General features: G+C 37.8%; 1 protein-coding gene across 4 annotated transcripts in view; it reads right to left on the reverse strand.

Annotated features, from left to right (window-relative positions):
* Positions 1-881: 881 nt before the first annotated feature.
* SYTL2 (synaptotagmin like 2) overlaps positions 882-22,555 on the reverse strand; it is a 48,881-nt gene continuing 27,207 nt past the window's right edge. For 2 of the 4 annotated variants that reach the window (XM_072326907.1, XM_072326908.1), the window contains exons 5-20: positions 21,600-21,672; positions 20,917-21,016; positions 19,071-19,949; positions 18,214-18,285; positions 13,804-13,905; positions 12,945-12,998; positions 11,799-11,846; positions 10,427-10,521; positions 7,109-7,228; positions 6,168-6,337; positions 5,690-5,792; positions 5,182-5,352; positions 4,595-4,673; positions 3,448-3,547; positions 2,550-2,755; positions 882-1,727 (exon numbers count right to left, since the gene is read on the reverse strand). In XM_072326907.1, coding sequence (XP_072183008.1) covers positions 1,582-1,727; positions 2,550-2,755; positions 3,448-3,547; positions 4,595-4,673; positions 5,182-5,352; positions 5,690-5,792; positions 6,168-6,337; positions 7,109-7,228; positions 10,427-10,521; positions 11,799-11,846; positions 12,945-12,998; positions 13,804-13,905; positions 18,214-18,285; positions 19,071-19,949; positions 20,917-21,016; positions 21,600-21,672 — 2,518 coding nt within the window. In that variant the 3' untranslated portion in view covers positions 882-1,581. Of the gene's footprint in view, positions 1,728-2,549; positions 2,756-3,447; positions 3,548-4,594; positions 4,674-5,181; positions 5,353-5,689; positions 5,793-6,167; positions 6,338-7,108; positions 7,229-10,426; positions 10,522-11,798; positions 11,847-12,944; positions 12,999-13,803; positions 13,906-14,739; positions 14,857-18,213; positions 18,286-19,070; positions 19,950-20,916; positions 21,017-21,599; positions 21,673-22,555 lie in introns of those variants that run through there. The other 2 variants (XM_072326910.1, XM_072326911.1) reach the window with 2 other exon arrangements.

The raw sequence follows: 22,555 nt of genomic DNA on the forward strand, positions 1-22,555 counted from the left end.
GCCTGTTTGTTGACACTCCTAGCATGGGGCTTGTGTCCATGGCAATGCAGGTCTGAATGGGTCACTCCAGAATCCTGCCTTCATCCAGACATCATGGAAGTAACTGGGAGTAGTTCTTAGTAAACAAACGCTGTTTGTGTTCCCAAGGACATTAAAAAAACTCCTGTTCTTGTGGAGTCCCTGTATGTATATATATATATATATGTATATATATATATATATATATATATATATATATATATATATAGAACAACAGATCTGTGCTGGAATGGTACAGCAGTTACTTTGTTTCACTGTTCTTAGATAGCCTTCCCTGAATGGGTGGTGATTCTGAAAAGCAAAGTGCAATCTATACAAGCTACTTACTGTGAAGAGCCATTTTTTTCCTCCCTCATTTTAGATGCAGGATTTTACCAACCTCCAGATCCTTGCAGCTACTGCAAATAAGCCTGCATTTATTTTCAGAAGCATTTTCATTACATTGCATAGTCATACTGAATAGCTAATGAAGCATTGAGTTTTAATAAATTCTAATTTAGATTTAATTCAACTTAAGGCTGCTTTTACTTTTTTAAAGTAATGCACTTTGTTTTTTATGCATTTCTCTTCCTTTAGTGGCATGCATTTCTACAAGTGCCTGTCCCATGCAGAATGATGCAGCACAACAGAGATGCTCTCTGAACAAGGACTGCCATAATCCCAGCGTTCTCCTAACGGTGGCGCTGAAGAACAGAGAAATGACTTGGCAAAACGAGCGAACAGTTGCAGGTACAGTTAATGAGTGCACTTAACAAAATAAATACCCAGTACTTTAATCATCGTTAAAACTGGCAAGCATAGACACTTTAGAGTAGCATTTGAATGAAGAAGTTTGGCTCCAATGCCTTCAGCATTTAAACGTAGTGTTGATTTATTAGCAAGGTGATGAACAAATGTATGTAAGCAAAGTTCATAAACTTAATTAAACAGGAATTAACAGTCCTCTGCACCTTGCAGAATAAGATGTCAACAGTTCCACTTCACGTAGTGCTTCTTCCGTTATAGAAGCAACTTCCATACCATATAAAAGTACAACCGCAGATAAAGGGACTTATTTAAGAACACGTTCCACAATCCTTGCTGGAAAGATCCAATGTAGCACAATGAGGATTCAGCTGTAGAGGGATGCTGAGGAGCATGAACAGAAGGCCACCCATTGCCACTCAGTCATTAACAACACCTCACAAACAATCCAGGAAGTGCAAAGTTTACTCGCTTTTCTTTTTTTGGCTGGCAATTTAGATTTAAGCAACTTCAATTAGGCAACACAAGCACTCAGGTACCACAGATTCCTCTACCACTCCGTTGCTAAGTGCATTCTTACTTGAGTATATTTTCAACGAATAAGAACTAGCCCCTTAAATTTGCATAGATCTGCAGGCAGAAGTTTAGCCTAAAATATGAAGTGACACTTGATAGCACAGAAACAGAACAGCCACAGAACGCAGACTATGAATGGAGCTATTGTGCTCCTCTCCCAAGGAGCACACCTTTCAATTCCATTCCCAAGAATTCTTTTTGCTGCTAGCAATTGGAAAGCCCTTATTTTGTCAGTTTTGCAACCATGAGCATCCTGAGAGGTAGTGTATCTTCCACCCATGTGTTGGGTGACTTTATCATCTTCTCCCATAGGGCTGATTCATCTGAAGTGGAATCCATCCAGTCCACTGTAGTCCCATAGCTTTTGCCTAGAAAAATGTCAGAAACATTAATAATTATTAAGAAAAGTTGAGAGCTGGCAATCAAATTTGCCTGTCTTCTCAAACAGTTTCACCTCCTCAGGTAGTGCTTTCAAGATCTATTATTTTTACAGTTGAACAATCCCATCAAATGTGATTAATGACAATTCTGCACACAAACTGTGGTACTTTTCTCCAGCCTTTAAGTTTGATGTTTACTGACCTCACTTATATTTTAGGTTATTCTGCTGAACCATATGAGAATTCATTTTTTCTCACTTTTGCTTTGGAAGACTGTAACTGCATTGTCCCTCCTTCGACCAGAAAGGGACATAGCATAATGACTGGGAAAAACATGCAGTTCTGGCTACATAATCTCACATTGCCTTTCTGCAAAAAAAAAACATCTTTGCATTTGTAAGTTTCCATATCCAAAATCTTTAAATCTTATCAAACATTCCCAGCCTATCCTGTTATCTCCACCCAGTACTGATTCTATACCACCTATCTAGTTTTTGCATGATATGTCATCAAGACTGTGGGTGCAGGAATAGCATATTCTTGTACTTCATACCAGGTACAATGTAAGGACAAAGGTTTATTTCTACTACATTTGTTCTCACTTGTAAATGGCAATGGTATTATTAGGGCTAATTGACAAGGCAGAATCCGTGACAAAGAACAGATAACTCACTGAATGAAACTCTTTAAGTAAATAAATGGCTAGAAGGCTGTTATTCTTATATTTTATTTAAAGAAGAAATTGAAAGGAAAGGATAGAAAGGAAAGACAATTTTGTAAATTAAGGATTAATCAGTTAATTTCTAGTACCTGTTCCAAGGCCTATCCTGAGACCTCCCAGAAAATGGTTGACAAGTTTGTTGTGATCCCACACTGTGAGTTCTATGCAGGCTTCTTTCAAATCTTCTGGTCTAAAACCATCATAGACCATGGTATGGTTGAATACTGGGTTTGTAGTTTTTGACACTGTTCTTGTTTTCTGGCGACTTTTTCTGCTGGTATCTGGAAGAACCGTACTTCAGAAAGAAAAAAACACTGTCAGTTTGCACTGCAGGTTAACAGCGTAACTGGCATTAAATGTATTACATAAACAAAAACTACTCATTAACACTCCTTTGCATGTTACGAAGCAATTGAAGATAAAATGGCTCAGCATCTTGGAGATAAAAATCAGAGGTCATGTTTTCAGTTCCTTCCAAGAAATGGATATATCTATCTGCTCCTGTACTTCAGAGGACAGAAGAGGCACCTTTTTGCTACTGCCATTGATTTCCCAACCATCTAGATGTCCTCTTTACAATCAGTTTGTAGATAGAAGAAGGAAGAGATACAGCTGTGCCTCTCACTTCTATCTTCTCCCCTGATTTAGTAAACCAAATCATCCTCTTGCACAAACCTGCTTTAAATACAACTTACACCACACACAAGATTGCTTAAATCTGAGTAGCCCTTCCACCAACAAGCTAAGCAGTTGAAATGAAAGGGTGATGACTACTAAGAAAGTTCTCTCAGTGCATCTTACTTGCTAGTAAACACTAAGCACCTCAAAGTTACAAGCCCTGCAGAACAATCTGCATTACAGTAAAGAAAGTAATTAAGTATGTGTGGTTTTGTGTTTAATTTAAACATAGAAGATTGAAGGTAAGATTAGAAATAGCAGCGGCATTATCGTTCCACCATTTTTGATGACTTCAGCTACAGTTCTTACCACTTAATAAAAGAGTTGAGTCTGTTGCCCCTCAGAAGAGGAAGATCACGGCATTCCTTCACCCAGATGTGGACCTCACCAGTGGACAGAATTTTCTTTCCTGTAAAATGACATTAAAAAATACTGGCTCTGATTAATCTTTGTAGGTACCTAGCGTAGCCTTTACCATTGCTTATACTTTCAAATGAACTCCATGCTCTTAATATATTTGATTCTTATGGACTGACTGGCTGGATTGAATACCTGACCTAGCTTCAGTGTAAGGCCAGCCAAGTTACAAATTGACAGACAAGAACAACCTGAAAGATCATACAGCTATTTCCAGTATCTCCTGAACATAATGTGTTGTAACTGCTTATTTAACAAACCACAGTGACTGTCTAATGATTTCATAATCTCCAAAACTGTTAGAGAGAAAAACAAAACATAAGTGTATAGACTGGACTAATGGGGCTGTACATCTAATACTACAACAATCTGGTAATTTCTTCTGTTGGAACATAAAAATAATATTAGACCCTGAAGTGCTCCTCAAGCTGAATTCACAGCCAGAGTGACCTCATCCTCTAGGAAAAAACATATGTATTTATTAAAACAATACAACTCAACTTGTTGAAAAGTTTTATACAGCTACTTCCCACTTGTTGCTGTTTGAAGTGTTAATCACACAGCACCCCTCTCTCCTCTTCGGAGAAAGGAGGAAAGTTTGAGGATAAAAAAACCTCGTTAAGATTAAGGGAAACTAATTTATGAAATAGAACGTGAAATAATACACAACAGTTATGAATAATAAACAAACCAAAAATAAAGGGGAGGAAGGAGAGTCAGTCCTAGTCCTTATTGGCAGGCCCTCACATCTGGCCTCCTGGAAAAGCTGAGAGCTCTTCCCCCTCACCTGGAACTGGAAGATCAGATCTCCCAGAGCCAGAACTCACATGAAAAAGCTGAGTCTGCTAGAAGCACAATACGCAGAAAGTGCACCCAGCACTGTGCTTAAGCATCAGACAGCTTGCCATATGATGCCATGATACAGAACACTGATCAAACCAGTGTTTTATCACCCAATCCACCCTTTTATCACCCAACCCACCCCTAGCCCCCAACTAAAACTCCAAATGCCTGGCAAATTCCAAGAAGCAATGCGTACCTCCAACAGGCTGTGGAACATACTGGAGAGCTAGCTTCATCTCCCCTCTGTTTTCCAGTTCAAAAGCCGTCGTTGAAGTCTGAAATTTAAGAAAAAGCACACATCTCAAACACTACAGTTCACACACACAAAACCTTTCACAGTAACAAGATTGACTTGTATATGATAACTTTTCTTGTTTTCTTCTCCTTCAGTTTAGAGCACACGACAGATTTAGGACAGATTTAGGGCCACTTGACAGTGCCTCAGATACGTAGTTCTACCATAAAAGTGATGGACAAAACCCAGGAGAGATCAAAAGCCCTTGAGAGCATTTCTTTTCCATTGCTGTATACTTGGAAGTGGTACATAAGAAACATTCATTGTGCAATGGAAAGTGCACTTCACAGAGGCTCTTCTGTAGGAATATTTTGTCTTAACTAAAAATCAGCCTCAGCAGCAATTATGCCTTTTTGCAAGAGTATGTGTCGCTTCTTCACATTGAAAAAAACACAGAAGACACAGATCAGGCCTAAATAAAGAATGATTTGGTCTTTCACATACACAGCAGAAAATATAAAATAGCTAAACCATCCTTAATAACCTACCCTAGGCTTGAGTGGAAACCAGTTGATCTGCTTGTTGGATTTATCATTCCAGTCCCAAGTTCCTAAATCCAGCTCCACTTCACCAAGGAAGCTATTCCTCCCAAAGGTATCATTGTGCCAGACAGAGATATTAAGGCTTTGGTTCTTTAGGAGATCTTTCTCAATTTTGTACTGCCAGAAGGGAAAAATGAAAGGGAAAACAAAAGTTAGAGAAAAATTGTCTGAGTTTATAACATACGTAACTGCTCACTTCATTTCAAAATAAAACTCACTTCATATTTTAATATTTCAAACCTTAAGTTCCTAAGTAGCTTGAGTTTGTTTGCACGAATTAAACAACAGTCTGTTCTCAAAGCTATATCCAGAGTATACTATAAACTATCAGAGGATAAACAGAGGTACACCTGTGGAGCAATCCATCTTAATACAGATAACTCTTTTAAGAGCATCTGAATCTGGAAAGTTAGAATTCCTTATACTTCATGTCTAGTCTGTGTTTCTTACATACCCGCAGTATTTCATTGAAGACTGGATTAAAAGTTTTCTTTTTCACTGAGGTCTTCCGTTTGCCCAGCTTGTATTTCTCTGGAAGCAGATAGGTCTTCACATACCTAAAATGTAAATGGATTGCTGGTAACAGGGGCAAGAAAACACCTCTTCCAACTCCCTATTCCAAAACACACAAGTATTTACTTTCAAAGTAAAAAAATCCACTTAACTAAGTTCCCCTTAATCTTGGAAGTTAAAATTTAAAATAGAATTTCACACTCTTAGAAGTTTGAGCTTCCCATGCTAATGTATGCAACAATTTATACAGCAATTCTATAGTCAGGTCAGAGTAGAAAAACATGTAAAGCATGTTATAGCCTCCACTTAGAGTTTTGGTTGTTTTCTCCATCATACATATTTGTTGGAAAGAAAATACAGCTCTCATCTGCACATTAAAAGTAAAAATTACACTTTAAAAATATTCTGTTTTTACTTACGGGTCTGAACGCTGTCTCTTGACATCTGCAACTGCCAAGTCCTTACACTGGCAAATGAAAATGTGGAGTTCGCTCAGTTGTTCTACGTAATCAATAGCAAACTGAATGTTCCCTTTCACATCAACACTGCCAAAGTCTCCGCTATAGACACTCATTAAGCTTCCGCTCACCTGTATCATACACAAGGAGAAAAAAATTTTCTGGCTTTGCATTTCTACCAAATATATCAAGAGAGCAGAAGTTACTTTCAAGATTCAGACAATAAAGAAATTAACTATGACCCTTCAGATGTAATTATGAAATATAGCATACTCTATTATACAAGTTCCTTAGCAAGCAGGTTAGCAAAAGGAAGAACGTCATTTGTGAATCTTAAAAGGTGTTAGGCCAAGTTTTCTACAAGAAAAATAAAACAGAAGAACTCATTTATTGCATTGAGGCTGAATAAAAAAAACGATAGGCAGCTATTTATTTAGAGATTGTGTGAGATCATATCCTTGAGATATTTTATTTTTTGAGATGTTTTTTATTCTCCTAAAATCGATTATCTAGTTCACCCCACATAGCAATATTGTCCTCCTTTCAATTATTTTCTCCTCTACCCTTTAATCCATATCTAAGTGTTCGTTCGATATAAATTCTTCCTTGCTTTTGTTACAGCTTTAAGCTGTTATTGTAAAAGCCTCTTTGTGTACTGTTCATATAGTATGCTATGGAGCGGGACCCCAAACAAGCTCCAGTATACTACTAGAAAACAAAAAATAATCTTTATTTTTAAAGGCAATTCCAAGTGAAGGTTCACATACCAGAAAGAGCAGAGAGAGGAAGGGAAGGAGACAGATGCCAGGGAGAGAAATAGAAGGGGAAGAAGGAAGCCAAAACAATTCTGAAGAGATTAGCAAAAATAAAGTGTCATTAAAACAAGGCTTTTGTGTACATACAGAGGATAAGGAGGCCATGCCAGAAGAACCACTAAGATTGGTTAGAGAGCTGGGACTCTTCTTGATTCTGCCAAAGGAATAACTGCTTTCTGATGCTGTATCTGTCTCTCTGTCATCACTCTACAAAAACATCACAGAAAGAAAGTCTGTGTTCATTGTTGTTACAAGGAACATTTAAAAAATAAAAATAAAAAGGAAATCTATTTTAATAACGCGGATTGGGACTCAAAGAAAGCCAGAATTTAAATTTTCTAACAGACTAATTTAAGGCAATAATGCAACTATTTGTTTTGATTTTTCTTAGATCTCTAATAGCAGTGGAAATTACAACATTAATTTTATTGGGACAATTAAACCTGACTTCTCTACTTCACGATGCTGCGCATAAACTTACACAAGTGATAGCGCTCAGGTCTTTCCCCAGCCCCTTTCTGTTACACAGAGAGAACCATCAGTTCTCCCATTCCTTTAAGGCAGTTAGTTGCAAGGTAATATGCACAGTAAAACAGCACTGCATAAAGCAAATGGCTTTTTAAAAAAATGCTTATTTTGCAAGACAGCAAGCAAGGAACTGCTTTTACATCAAGAAACTGCAGTTTTGGATTACTTGGTCATCTTGGCAGTGTGCTTACAACTCCACTCATGACATCTCCATGCCATCACCGAACAGACTTGATGCTTCTTTCCACATGAGCTTTCCTAAAAATCCTAAACCCCCTTGTTAAGCAGGGACATACATTTGCCTAAGATCATTTTAGTTATTTGGCATGCAGCAAGTCTTCAGAAGCTAGGGGACTAAGCCCAGTTCTGTTCCCTGCCAGCCCTGTCCTTAATTAATCAGCTAAGTATGATCTCTGAGTGGGAACAGTCATCTCACTGAGGTTTTGGAATGTCTGATGTTCAGAGACAAGGAATTATTGATCACTGGAGTCACTGCATGCCTCCAGTAGGCACTACATGTGATATTTGTTTATTTTTTTAAAGGTAACTTAAAATGTTATATAAGGATGTCATCACTGTTTACAAATAGAGAACCCTTAACTTTTAGGTATGGGCAGAAGGATAATGTACTGGTTTGTTCATAAGTTCCTTTTTAATTAGAAAGTGTTTTATTATCAGAATAATTCACTATTTTTTAAAATAATCCTGTACCAGTGCATAGCAATGAGTGTTAAGTTTATAATTACATGCTGTCTTTAATGCTTACTTCTAACTTCTTATTTCTATCAGATTTATGTTATTTATTCACCAGTTTCATGCTTCATTTTCACTAGATTTACACAGGTTGAACTGGTTTCTTACTGGTGTTTTAACTGGTTGCTTTTAGATCCCCAGTTACACATTTCTTGATTGGCATCCCAACTCTAATATCAGTTTTGAAATATGAATCCTTCAATTGGTCCATGCTGCAGTGTTAAAATAGCCCTCAATAATAATAAATATATAATAAGGAAATATTTCCTGTGCATTTCTCTGAGAAGGCACATTAGGGTGCTGCAATTTTAGAGCACCTTTAAATAAGGTGTAATTCCTAGACACTAAATGTGTCGTTGTGTTCAAGTTCTGCACTTCAGGTAAGATTAATTAAACTCGTGTCAACACATCTGGGATGTTTCATATGCTGGGAGGGAGTAGAGGAAGACAGGGTTCAGCATATCAGCAATGATTAAACACTTCCTATTCTCCAGAGCTTTCCTATTTTGTAAAGAAGTGTCGATCTGCCTGAAGGTAGGGAGGACCTTCAGAGGAATCTAGACGGGTTGGATCACTGGGTTGAGACCAGTGAGATGAAGTTCAACAAGACCAAGTGCTGGGTGCTGCACTTCGGCCACAATTCCAGGCAACACTACAGGCTTGGGGCAGAGTGGTTGGAAGACTGTGTGGAAGAAACAGACCTGAGGGTGTTGGTCAACACTCAGCTGAACATGAGCCAGCAGTGTGTGCAGGTGGCCAAGAAGGTCAATGGCATCTAGGCTTGTATCAGAAATAATGCAGCAAGCAGGAGAAAGGGAGCTGATCTGTGGTCGTACCTCTGTGCTCAGCTCTGGTGGGCCAGGCTGCATCTTAAGTACTGCATTCAGTTTTGGGCCCATCACTACAAGAAAGAAACTGAGGCCCTGGATCATGTCCAGGGAAGGGCAACAAAGCTGAGGAGTCTGGAGCACAAGTCTTATGAGGAGCAGCTGAGTTTGCTTAACCTGGAGAAGAGTAGGTTCAGGGGAGACCTTATAACTCTCAACAATTCCCTGAAAGGAGTCTGTGGTGAGATGGAGGTTGGCCTCTTCTCCCATGTAAGTAGCAAATGAATGAGAGAGAATGGCCTCAAGCTGTGCTAAGGGAGGTTCAGGTTTCATAGTAGGAAAAATTTCTTCTCCAAAAGAGTAGTCAGGTGCTGGAACAGGCTGCCCAGGGAGGTGGTGGAGTCATTGTCCCTGGAGATGCTCAAGAAATGCCTAGATGTCATACTAAGGGACATGGTTCAGTGGGGAAACATTGGTGGCAGGTGGATGGATAGACTGAATGATCTTGAGGTCTTCTCCAACCTTGGAGATTCTAAGATTCTATTCTGTTATCTACAGAGCTACCTGTTTTATACATATATGTTGAGAGACTGGTGTTTGCTTTAAATACAGGTGTCTTAACACCTTTCTCTGCTGACTGGGAAGGCACAAGCCAGGTTCCAATAGCTTATCTTTTTCAAACTTTGGTGTCATTTTAGGAGCTATGAACATGGCCTTGGAGCTTATTCCATAGCCCACACTGTACTCTTACAGATCATACTTAGTTAATGAAATGACATTAAATAATAATTTAAATGATTTACAAAGACATTGCTGGAAATATTGAGCTTTCAATGTAGAGAGCCTCGTACCTGAACCTCCATCCCAAACTACTACCTCTCTGAGAAGGGTCATCAGATGGTGCCATTATGTATAGTCTTACACACTCAAACATTTTAGGTTCTGAACAAAACAAATATATTCAAGTATGCATGTTCTGAAGATAAAAGACCTGTTATTTTAAGATTAGAAATTGCCATTGGGAATAACAGCTAACATGCACTATACTTCAATCTCCAAGATTAAACATGCTTTTTATGTAGAGCTGTACAGTAGGAATAAAAGTTATTAAAGTGTCTGAAAGGTTAATAAGCTACAGGTTGCTTGTGATCATCCTGACTGCTATACTGCAAACAGTTACATGCTATGAGCAATTAGTAAACTGACTTGACAGAACCTGGAAAATACTATTTGGCAAATGCATAACGCCACAGCAATCAACATTTTTAATTACAGATCTTCGAGAGATGTAACATACCTCTTCCTGTAGGAATGATGGCACTGACTTGCTCAGTCCTTTGACTTTTTCAGGATTGGAAAATGGCTTATCAGGCTGTGAAGGCACTGTGGAGACTAAAGAGCAGCAATTCGAGTTTCAAAAAAAAACCTTGTACATCCAAACAGTAAGATTCCATAGCAGGGCATGGTTAAAAATAAACAGCCTCAGACGAAATACATGCACATGCATGGAAAACCTTACATCTAAGTTGTAAACTTTCTTTCCAGAACTCAGAGATGCTACCATTAGGAAGGATCTAGTTTGAAATCTCCTGTAACTCTGGCCATAAAACGTTGTCTGTCAGGAGACAAAATGTTTGCCTTGCTTGACAATGGATAATCCTGAGTGCTGAAAGTTAATTCTGATCAAATCTGATCAGTGTACCTTCCAGCTTTTCTTTCTAGAATAAGGATAAGTGTACTTGTGTACCAACTATGACGTTGTTGACATTAGAGTCAACAGAATGTCCTCGGTCTACAAGCCAAACTATGTCTTTTTTTTTTTTTTTTATTTCTCAGCACAATTAATAGCAAAAAATATTTGGGTGAATCAAGAAATGTTTACATTTGAACAAGGTCTCAAGTGTGAAGTATTCCTAGTTCATTCTAAAAGCAAACCTCAATTATGCAGTTTCTTACAGCCAGTCTATTTCATAGAATCCTAGAATATCCTGAGTTGGAAGGGACCCACATGGATCAATAAGTCCAACTCCCGGCTCCACACAGGACTACCAAAAATTAAAACCCTGTGCTTGAAAGCACTGCACAAATGCTTTTTGAACTCTGGTAGCCTTGGTACCTGGTGGTACTCCTCCCCTGAGGAGCCAGCTCCAGGGCTCAAACTTTGCTACACCTTTAGTGAAATTCACTTCTGTGTTCTTCATTTATTTCTTTACACAAACCAGACTTTCAATGATCTGATTTACTGTAAGCTCACAATTCTTAGAATTTTTCATGCTCTAAAACTCTACATACTACAGGTCTTAACACTAGATACACATTGTGAAATATACTAATAATGAATATCCCATACAGAGAATTTTTTTGCAAGGGACAGCCAACAGGACCATGTACCTGTTGTATATATTTTAACACCACACACACGCTGGGACTGTTTCTACAGAGTTAAGCTTTTTTGAAAGCTTTTGCTGACGAAGCTCAAATGGTGGTTAAGATATCAATTATTGTCAGTATGCAGTTAGATGCAGTTACTTTATTCAGCAATATTCTAGTCTAGGTGTGTGACCTGTTAGTTGTTAAATAAAGAAATAAAGAAAACATCATTAGCGTGTTAGTTTAAATATCAATGGAGAAACTTCTCCATTATCAGTTTGATGAATCCTATTACTCACTTCCTGCTGCACTTCCATTCCTCACTTGATGCTGATCAGGTTTCAGACCTGCTCAGTGCAGTATTGACAATAGTCAATAGTGGCACAAACATCTTTACAGTTTTATAAATAACATCAACATGTTTTATGTGTGACAAGCCTTTACTTTTCTAGATCCTCACAAATGTTTATGTTTTGTGTCATGCTTTTTAGGAGCTGAATAACATGAATGTGTAAGCTTAGCAGAACAAAATCATGAATATTATTTTCAAGAGATTTTGCCTTACTGTATCTGCACTGTTATCAGTTTGGCTTTCAGTAAGGCTTTTCATCTGAAGGCAACATTATGTACTTAAGCAGGGAGTTTTTAAGACTTGTTAACTATTGGACATTGCACGTATTCTATTATGTTACAGACCACTAACAATCAAAATGCTTTGAAGTGTTTAAATTATGAAAAATGCGACTTTACACAACTATTTTTAAAACTGAAGTGCAAAAATGTAGTCCAATGGATAAGAAAGAATTGTATTATATTCCAGCACATTCAGTGTTATTTAATGGTTCTCCAGCATGCTTATCTCAACATGATCTTGGAGCAGGTTTGCTTTTGTTTTGCTTAGATATGGAATTTCTAAAGGAACATAGAAAAAATTAACAGTAAGGCACCTATAATGCATTAATAGATCAGTGCTATCTTCAGTAGCCAATCCAGTGTCATATTATGCTTAAAGGAATTCTATTTTGCTGGATTGAGACAGCAAAGAAAGATCCTTTTCAATGGATGTATTGTGAAGGGCTTTCTTTTCAAGTCATTTTGCATGTCATAATGTAACAGATGAACAGACCAATTCAATACTGAATTAGACCCAGTTTTTCAGCTAAGCTAGTGTTCAAAGCTCTAAATGATTTCAGAAACTGTATCACAGGCTGAATGACCAAAGGCCAAAATCATACGCTGGTGGATGGCACACAGTTTGTACATGTATCACAGGACGTAACCTAAATCTAGTACTTAAGAATAAAATAAGAAAGTTCTACAAAAGCATTTAAGTCATGCTGAAATTAGTCTAATTTCAAAGAATAGTACAATTCTTGGCTTCAAAAAACTTCCACTAGCAGAGAATACTGAAAACAAACTTCCATGCAGACACACAAGATATTTACCATCTTCAGCACTAAGAGCTAATTCTTCCTTTGGAATATTTATTTTTCCTTTATCTGTACAGGAAAAAAAAGGTAACACGTGGTTAGAAAGCTTGCTGTTCAGTACAATGAAATGGACTGTAGCATTAATCGCAGAATTATGGACAAAAAGAAAAGAGAAAAAACAGCAGAGTCACAGAAATGGTTAATTGAAGAGATGTCTTCTACTTGGAACGTTTACTTCAATTCTGCATCCAAGAAGCAGTACCATCTTGACACAGTTTCTAAAAGCATGCTGTTACAACAATGTTAGTGCATACCTACATCCTGGAACTAGTTAGAAGAGAAGCAACAGCATAGATGGATTTAGAAGATTAATTTGCCAACAACAGCCAACATCTTTCACAATCTACAACTCCATACTTCACATCTTCCCCATTAGACACGAAATAAACATCAAAACACCAAGGAGCAGGGTGAACACAGACACAAATTATAACAGTAATCGATAATAATAGTCTTAGGAGGCTACAGAGAGAGCTCAGGAATGATTCCTAAGTACAATCTTGTCTCGTTCCATTCTCTTAAAGTGAGCTTGGTTATATTAACTGCTAGAACAGGTGAACCTACTGAACTAAGACAATTTTTTTATGCTTCCAATGACTGCTTCATAGACCAGTGTTTCAAAAGGAACCTAAGAATTGAAAACCAAACCATAGGGAGAAAAAATAAATAAATCAGTTTTACAATGCAAACTTGACACTGCTTACTGAGAAACAAAGATAAAAATACTGCTTGGCGAAGTTGTATGGAAAAACAGCATAAGCATGCTCAAGCCAAACTAGAGGTCATGGGAGACACACACAAGCTTTGTGCTCACTTGAGGTAGCTGATGGAATGTCCTCTAGACTTTTGGAAGGCATTTTCCTATCTGCACTCCTTTTCAAAGCCATCAAAACAGGATTTAATTCTTCTTCTGAACCTGTTACGAGACAAAACACATGAACACTGCACACACAGACCTGCCTTTTCAAACAAGTCAATTAAAAAACAACAAAGCCAACCACCAATTTCTTCTGGGAATCTGTTTTGACCTTCAGCAAAGACAGTGAGCATGCACTGAAAATACTAAATAAACCCAAATGTGGCATGTCCTAGAACCTTCAGAGATTTCTCAGATTATCCAAGTAAACAGAGCATTTCTAATCTCTCAGGAGCAGAATAAAAAGGTTAAACTATCACACCAGAGTTGTCAACTTAACAAAGTAATGAAAGTTCTGTTAAATAGCTTGCTTCATTTATACACTTGTTTTCTTGTGTAACAGGCAGCAATGCAATGCTAAATTAAACAGCATAAACTATAGGTATTGTCTTAATATCCAGCCACTCCATAAGTATCTGCCTTCAAAGACTAGCTGGCCAAACTAAAGAATGATCTCAGTCAGCAAAAAATCAGCAATGATTTTTCTTCCTCTTAATCCAGGGTATTTAGAAGAAATACCAAAATCTGAGTGTTACAGTTTTATTAATTTGAAAGAAATGTCACAAGGGAGGAGCGAAAGGATAAGAGCATGAAGACTGATGTGACTGACTCATGCTGCTGAATTCCTATGGTCTATGACTATATGTTTGTAAAGCAATCTCCAGTTAAAGGACTTAATTAGTTCTTCTCATTCTTCCAAAACAAATATCCTAAGCATTCAATTAAGAAACAGGTATTACATAGACCTTTAATACACTTCAAGCTGACTAGCAGAAAAACAGTAGCCATGCTCAACAACCCAGCACCATGAATTTTAGAAAAGAAATGGCTCACGAGTTGAACTTGCAGTTCCAGAATAATAATCAGAGTTTTCATCTGAAAACTGAGATCCAAAATTCAAGCTGTCACCATCTTCTTCATCATCATCTTCATGATGAAAGGCCAGGCTGAACTGAGATCCTTCCAGGTGAGGAGAACTGCTCTCATCTTTAAGAGGTGTGCTTGTTCTCCTCAATTTCAACAGCTCTTTTGATTGTGAATTATCTTCAGAGGCACTGAAGGATGTACTCTCATCTTTCCTTCCTATTTCATTTATCTTGAACAGCTTGATCACTGTATTGGTCTCTCCTATCTCTGTCGCAGGTGTGTTTCTCTGTTCTCTTTTAATAAAGGCTTCATTTATTTTAAGGAGCTCAGACACTTCCGAAGTTGCAAGATTATCTACTGATGTTTTGGCATTTTGTTCTGGAACTCCACTCTTGATAGTTGTCTTCATCTGTTTATGACAGCTATGTAAAGCATAAGGCTGTGACACTGTCATGACTAGGGTCTGTCTTTGTGATGGAAACACCCTATTCCCAAGCTTTTCTTGTTTATTTAATTCTTTGGATATTGGAGATGATACTTCAGATGCTTCTTGAAGAAGTTTTTCCAGTGAGCTATTGAATTCTTTGAACTTTTCAGTATTTGAAACAGTAGTTTTTTCTGCCATTTCTTGTATTTCTTGAGGGTGATCTCCTTCTTGACGCGGCATCCACATACGTCGATGAGTTGCTATTTCACCTTGCATTTTCTTATCCATATTTTCTAGTGGAGAAGCTGGTGTTTCACTGACATCTTTCAGTACCTTCTGCAAATTAACATCCAATCCTTTATTTTTAGCCTCTGACAGTGCAGATGTTTCCATGGGCTTGTCAGTTTCCTGCAGCAACTCACCACTGTGATGACAGGTCACATTTCCTACATGTATATCAGCAGTCCTCTGCACTGTGCCATCCATACGCCTTGGTTTAGGAGGTGGTGTTTCAGAAGCCTCCTTCAGCAGCTTCTCTAGAGAAGAACGCAAGCCACTGTCCCTACAGGGGGCAACAGACTTTTCAATGGTCTCATTGATCTCTCTCGGTGACTCTCCATCATGCTGACAGGCAGTGTTTTTAACTTGCATCTCAGCAGTCCTGTGTACTGTCATGTCCACACGCCTTGGTTTAGGAGGCGGTGTTTCAGAAGCCTCCTTCAGCAGCTTCTCTAGAGAAGAACTCAAGCTACTGGGCTTGGAAGGAACAACAGACTTCTCTATGGTCTCACTGATTTCTTGCAGTGACTCATCTTGCCGATACTTTGTGATTTTAGCTTGCATTTCAGCAGTTCTCAGTACCGTATGCCTTGGTTTAGGAGATGGTGTTTCAGAGGCCTCCTTTAGCAGCTTCTCTAGAGAAGAATGCAAGCCACTGACCATGGTGGGGGCATAAGATTTCTCTACGGTCTCAATGATTTCTCGCAGTGATTCTCCATCATGCTGACAGGCAGTGTTTTTAACTTCCATCTCAGCAGTCCTCTGTACTGTAATGTCCGCACGTCTTGGTTTAGGAGGCGGTGTTTCAGAAGCCTCCTTCAGCAGCTTCTCTAGAGAAGAACTCAAGCTACTGACCTTGCAGGGGGCAACAGTCTTCTCTACAGTCTCACTGATTTCTTGCAGTGGCTCTTCATCTTGCTCATACTTGGTGCTTTTAGCTTGCATCTCAGCAGTCCTGTGTCCTGTACTTTCTGCATGTCTTGGGTTCAGAGATGGAGTTTCAGAGGCCTCCTTTACCAGGTTTTCTAGAGCTAGACTCAAGCCACTGACCTTGGAGGGGGCAAGAGACTTTTCTATTGTCTCAGTGACATCTTCAGACAGACCAGTATCTTGCTGGCATGTTAAATCTACATTACAATTAGTCTGTACTGTATTATCCGCAGTATCAAGGGTTTTCATCCCTACACCTAATTTAGAAGGTTGATATGCAATGATTTCTCTGGAAAGGTTTTGCTCAGAGTATCTCTGAGAACCTCTGAGAGGATGTTCTTTTGATGAAACAATATTTTTATCTATATGTTCTTTAACTTCATGGCTCTGAAGTCCTGTTTTTTCATGGGGCTGAGAGATGATTGGCTTTTTGACCAGCTGGACGGTGTCTTTACTTTTTGTGGGTGTCACATTCAAAGCTCTTGAAGTAAGAAATCCCAGAGGAGGTTTGCAGACCACAGAATCTAATTTCCCTGTTTTTTCTTTCTCAGATGCTTGTGTTTGTGGTTGGCTTACCTCCTGTTTGCTCACATTATCTCTGACTTTATCTTCCTCTAGATTTCTGTCATAGGTTATAAAAGTGTTATTATGATTAGCATTTTTTGGCAAAGAAACATCTTCCCTATCAGCACTACTTTGTAGCTTAACTCTAGTATCCCAGAAGTTTCTCAGACTCTGAAACTGTGAAGGACTTGACATTTGATTCTTGGACATCTCATTATTTTTTTCTTGTAAAGATAAAGCCTGAAAACTGGAATTCTGTTGGGAAAAAGCAGCAACTTTTCCTTTAAATGTTTCTTTCCCATCTTTATCTTTGAATTCTGAGGAAGTTGAAGTGCCACCAACTCCTGACTGCAAGTTACTGTCATTTGTCAATTTTGTATATTCATTAAGCTTACCCTCATATGGAAGCAGTCTTTCTGTTTTTTTATCTGCATGGCCTGGTAGAAACTCAAAAGACTTTTGATGATCATTTTTTGAAGCTTGGATTGCACATTTTAATTCAGCACTTAATGTACTCTTGCTCTGATCATCTAATCCATAAGGTAAGTATAGTGCAGTTGCTTTTATTTTGTCGCCTTCTTTGAGACCTTCCAGTGTACCACCACCTGATATTTTAGTATGGATACCAACTTCTTTCTCTCCATGACTGGGGATAGTTTCATGCCTTTCCCAAAATGCTCTAATCTCCCTAAGTCTTCTTTTTGCTCTTATTGCTTTTTCCAGTACACTTTTCTGAGCTGGTAACACATGTTCATGATGTTTCAAGACATTTATTTGATTTTGTTGCTTGATTTCTTCATCAGATTCTTTTGCTTCAGTTCTTGTATAGTCAAGCTCACTTAGGGATTTCTCATTTTGCTCCTCATTCTCTTTACCCTCCTTAGGTTTCCTCCACCCTTTTATCTGCTGTGTATCTTCTGAAATAAATGTGTTGGCTGAAATAGCATTCAGTTGTTTATTCTTTCCACATGGTAACTCTTCTCTAACCTGCATTTTTTTATCCACACTAGTTCCACTGTGCTCTGTGGGAAGAGCTGTTCTGGTTGTAAAGTTCACTTCTTTGAGTTCCCCGCCTTGGGATTTGGCTGATTCAGGCTTCCTATCTTCAGTACCAGAAGTTCTTTCAAACCAATCTAAGACTTTTGATACAGATTCATCAGCCACTTCCACAGTTTCATCACCATGTTTGTCAGGCTTGAAAATGGTTTTAGCATCTCGTTCCTCAACAAGATCAGGCTTACCTTGTTGAAGGCCTGAAGAATTTCTGTCTGACAGTTCTTGTGTTTTTGTATCAGCAGAAAGCAGATGTTCATCTACAACATAAACAAGCTTAACAGAGTTAGGAATTAAACAACACTCCAAAAATTTTTAAACATTCAAAACCTCGTTTTTTTTTGTTTTATTTATTGGGGCTGGGGTGTTCTGGTGTTTGTTTCGTTTTGTTTGTTCTCAGGATTTTTTGTTTGCTTATTTAAACTTTAGCAGATGAAAGAGCTCTCTCCGTGTGTTTTTGAAAGAATCATACCACATGCAACACAGTGATGAAAAATTCCTACTGGAAAATGATTTTTCCTGTTGGAAGACGAGTCAGATAATTTTGGGGGTGGCAGCAGGTAAGATTGGTTATCCATACTCTAAAGGAAATGGCTCTAGTGAGGGGCAAGGTTTTAGTGAAGAGGGAGGAGGGGCATATTTGTGTTCAGTCACTTGAATAACCCTCAAGCTTCAATTGGTTTACTACCAGGGACAGCCAACAGCAGTACAGCAGGAATTCTTCAGATGCCACCCAGACACATCTATCAAATTTTAATAGAGGAAATTTATCCAAGCACCATTATGTCACCTTGATCACCTGACCATCCAGGCTCAGATCTGACAGCAATCTATTAAGAATGCTAACAGAAAATAATCTAAAAAAATTTTAACACATTAGAGAGTTAGAATCAAAAAGTGCTGTCGAAATTCTACAAAATATAGCAGGTTCCTATCATCCATGTTTCTTAGTTGTTAATTTTTAAATACTAGCAATTTGAACTTAAACGTATACAGGTTATGTACTATTATTGCATTCTCTTGCTCATTCCTATCAGTCTCTTACCAGTAAAGTTTTTGAGAGACCTTGATTCGTGGCTCAAAAACTTGGAGTTATTTTCACATGTTTGGTCAACGTTCTGTTCATTTTTGTTCTTTGGCGGGATATTGGTGGAGATCCTCTCTGGAGTTTCACATTTCTTAGGAGTAATGATCTTTGTCTGCAGTGTTTGATTAACAAGGGAGACTGACTTATTAGTGCCATGAGGACTGGATGCTGACATATCTTCTTGTAAACTATCAATTGTTCTCACTTGTTGAGCTGATGAGTAGGTCTCCAGAGGCCTTGCAGTGGAAGTCTGTTTATTCTCAAGAGAATCTGATCTATTAGCATCATTTTCACTAGTCTTCACTTCACTGGATTTTAACAAATCAGACTCTTGTTTTTCTTTTCTACGAAGTAGCTGTGGGCTTTGCAAAGGTTCTCCTTTTTCTGTGCTAGAAGAGAACCTCACTTGTTTTAATTTTTCCAGTGAAGTTTGTGTGGAACCTTCTGCTTCTTCCATAAGAGAATTCCTGTCAGCTTCTCCTTCTAAAATAGATACGATAGGAATACCATTCTTACTCTGAACATCTAACATCTGATTAGTACGAACTTCCGAGTCAGTGGAACTGGAACTAGAACTGCGCTTCAGAATGCCCCTGGGCAGCGTACCAGTGCCATTAACCCCCTGGGTCCATTTTGCTGGTTTGGGAACAGAGTCTTCTCCCTGTGGCACAGGATTAGTTACTTTGTGAACTAATTTTCTAGCTTTGGGGACAGGACGCTTCACTGGTCCTTTCTGTGATTCCTCAGTAGGTTCTTCAGAAGGTTTCTTAGATGTCTCCATTTCATCATTTACTAAATTTGCTTTAGGTTGGCTCTCCTCTGACGGTAACAAAATTTCTGCAAGACGTATACAGAGAAGAAATCATGAATTTACATGAAATTCATCTGCCTAAACAGAGGGGCATAATGCAGTGCAGGTCTAGAGTGAAGTGATTATATTGATTAAAAGCACCTGCTCAAAACACAGGAGGAAATTCAATGTAAGTGTTGATTTCATTAGTATATAACAGGAAACTTAAACAGTTCTTCTACTTAATTAATACTCTTAGAATAGGAAAAAAAAAAAAAAAAAAAAAAAAAGAGAATTTCAAAGATAAGGAGTGCAACAAATTTTTGATCAGCATAGTTCGTGCAAGGGTTAAACTTTACAGGGAAGGGGCAGATTTTGAATATCTTCTCAAGTTTAGAAGATAAACAGCAGTCTACAGAAGAAGGTATTTTCAATTTCATATAGAACAAGTTAAAAAGTAAGAACGGTCTCCTAGTAGGGATATGAAGAGTTTTAAAATTCTGTATGTGCACGTTTCCCTTTTCTATTAACAAGCTTCATAATAGATACATGAGAGTAACTGACATGTATGAGCCTGTAAATTACAATTTCAGATGCCTGCATTGTGAAAACCATCACTTATCTAATTGCTTGCAGAGAATTCTATAGGAAATGTGAGATTCTAAAATAAACTGGACTGAGGAAACACAAGAAAAAAAAAGACAGGTTTGACTCTTCTGCTGATCTAACCGCAGTAGTGACTGGAAGGTCATAATGATAGAGATTTCCTTGAATATGGGATTGCTGTGTTCTCTACTAGTGATTCAGGACAAGAACACTTGCAAAAGGAATGTGTGAAACATCTATTTCCTGAGTATACTCATGTTTTACATCATGTTCAAAATGAACTAGCTAATAAATTAAGTAGAATAGTTAAGGTATGAAAACCTGTTTTATCCTACAGTAAGAAGCAACAGAAGTAAAACTGATTTCCATATCCACCACTAAGAAATTCACAGTTCTATTAATATTTACCCTTATTTGATAGCTGAGGTAGAATGGCTTGTCCGCTTTCTGATTCCCCACTGCTCAAGTTATCACTTGATATAATGGAATTAAATGGATTTCTCCTTTGCTAAAAAAAGGAAATGAACATTGTAGAGTCAAGTTATTGTATCAATACAATCTTGGCAGAATAAATGAAAGTTCAGTGATATCCTCTACCTCACTACTCCATCAGTAGTGTCTAAAAGCACACTTCTTAAATTGGGTACGTAACAAGGCATCTAATAAATCTGAACCACAGAAGTATAAGAAATGCCAGCAACGTCCTAATCCTGTTCTTTCTGAAGTTACCAACAATGTAGATAAGACACCACTTAAAGACAGTTGAAAATTCCAAACACTTGCAAGGTAAAAATAAATAAGCAAATCTATTTCTGTACTTCAGAGATACTGGAAGAGAGCAAGACTTATTAGTAGTGCCTGACGAAGTCAGAAACAATGTCAAGCACAGACACATGCTGATTACAGCTGTAGCAGCACTTTAGGACTGAAATTTTAACAGTTTCCATCATTTCTCCCCAAACAAAACACTCTTCTTTTTTTTTTTTTTTTTTCCAGCCTATTATTTTTCTTCCTCAAATCTCAAATTATCATTACCATTCAAGCAAAGAAACACGCAAGATGTAAAAGATAACGTTCAATACCAGTCTTACTTTTGCTGTTGATGTTGCTGCCTTCACAGATCTTCTATCTGGTTTGTCTATCAAAGAGGTTACTGGGTTAGAACTGCAAAGAAACAACATACAACAACTTCAGCAAATAGGGCATTACTTTAAACCTCTTCCAAAAAGCTGATATTCAGTTGTACATACTAAAATAAAACCTCTTAGCACAAAGATTTACCATTCAGTGTTCTCATCAGATTTGGAAGCAAAACCTCCCTCCAAAGCAAGGAGATAGAGCACCAATAATTATCTCCTTGCAAAAATTTCTTTCTCTGTTAAAGAATTCAATGTAACTTCTACTTGACAGTACAAAAATTACACTTTTGGTATCTTTAAGAATTTTCTGAGCAAGCTTTATGTAAATATAGCCACTCTGCAAACAACGTCAGTATTACCACATCTATCCTTGTCCGATAAGTTTACTTTTAGGACTGGAACCGAAGTAGAAAGAAATGTTAAATCTCATCAAAATAGAGTTTTGTAAAGTGTCCAAGAAAAAAAATAGGGGTAACTTCCACATCATCATAGTGAAGATGTGACATGGCACAGACAGCAGATACCTTCAGGGGTACAACTTAAAACTATTCCTTCAATTAAGATCTTATCAAATCACAGATTTTATAGCTAAATGAAGTTATTGTGATCCTGACTAAGCATATCCCAAGTAAGAAGAAATTAAAACAGCCTAAGAAACATCCTCTATATTACATTAAAAAATAGTTGTTGACTGATTGCAAAAGGATGCAAGGTTTCTTTTTCAAGAAAACATTCCAATTTTGTTTACGTATTGAGTTAATCTAAATAGCCCAAATATGAATTACTTGTGGGTTTGTCTGTTTGTTTGTTTTGTTTGTTTTTTGAGGTGGAATATTGATGTGGGTTTAAATATGATCTTCAGTTAATAAGCACTTTTAGTATATCTGTACAGAAAATCCTACCATTAA

This window comes from Excalfactoria chinensis, chromosome 1 (assembly GCF_039878825.1).
Source record: "Excalfactoria chinensis isolate bCotChi1 chromosome 1, bCotChi1.hap2, whole genome shotgun sequence".
NCBI classification, from domain to species: domain Eukaryota; kingdom Metazoa; phylum Chordata; class Aves; order Galliformes; family Phasianidae; genus Excalfactoria; species Excalfactoria chinensis.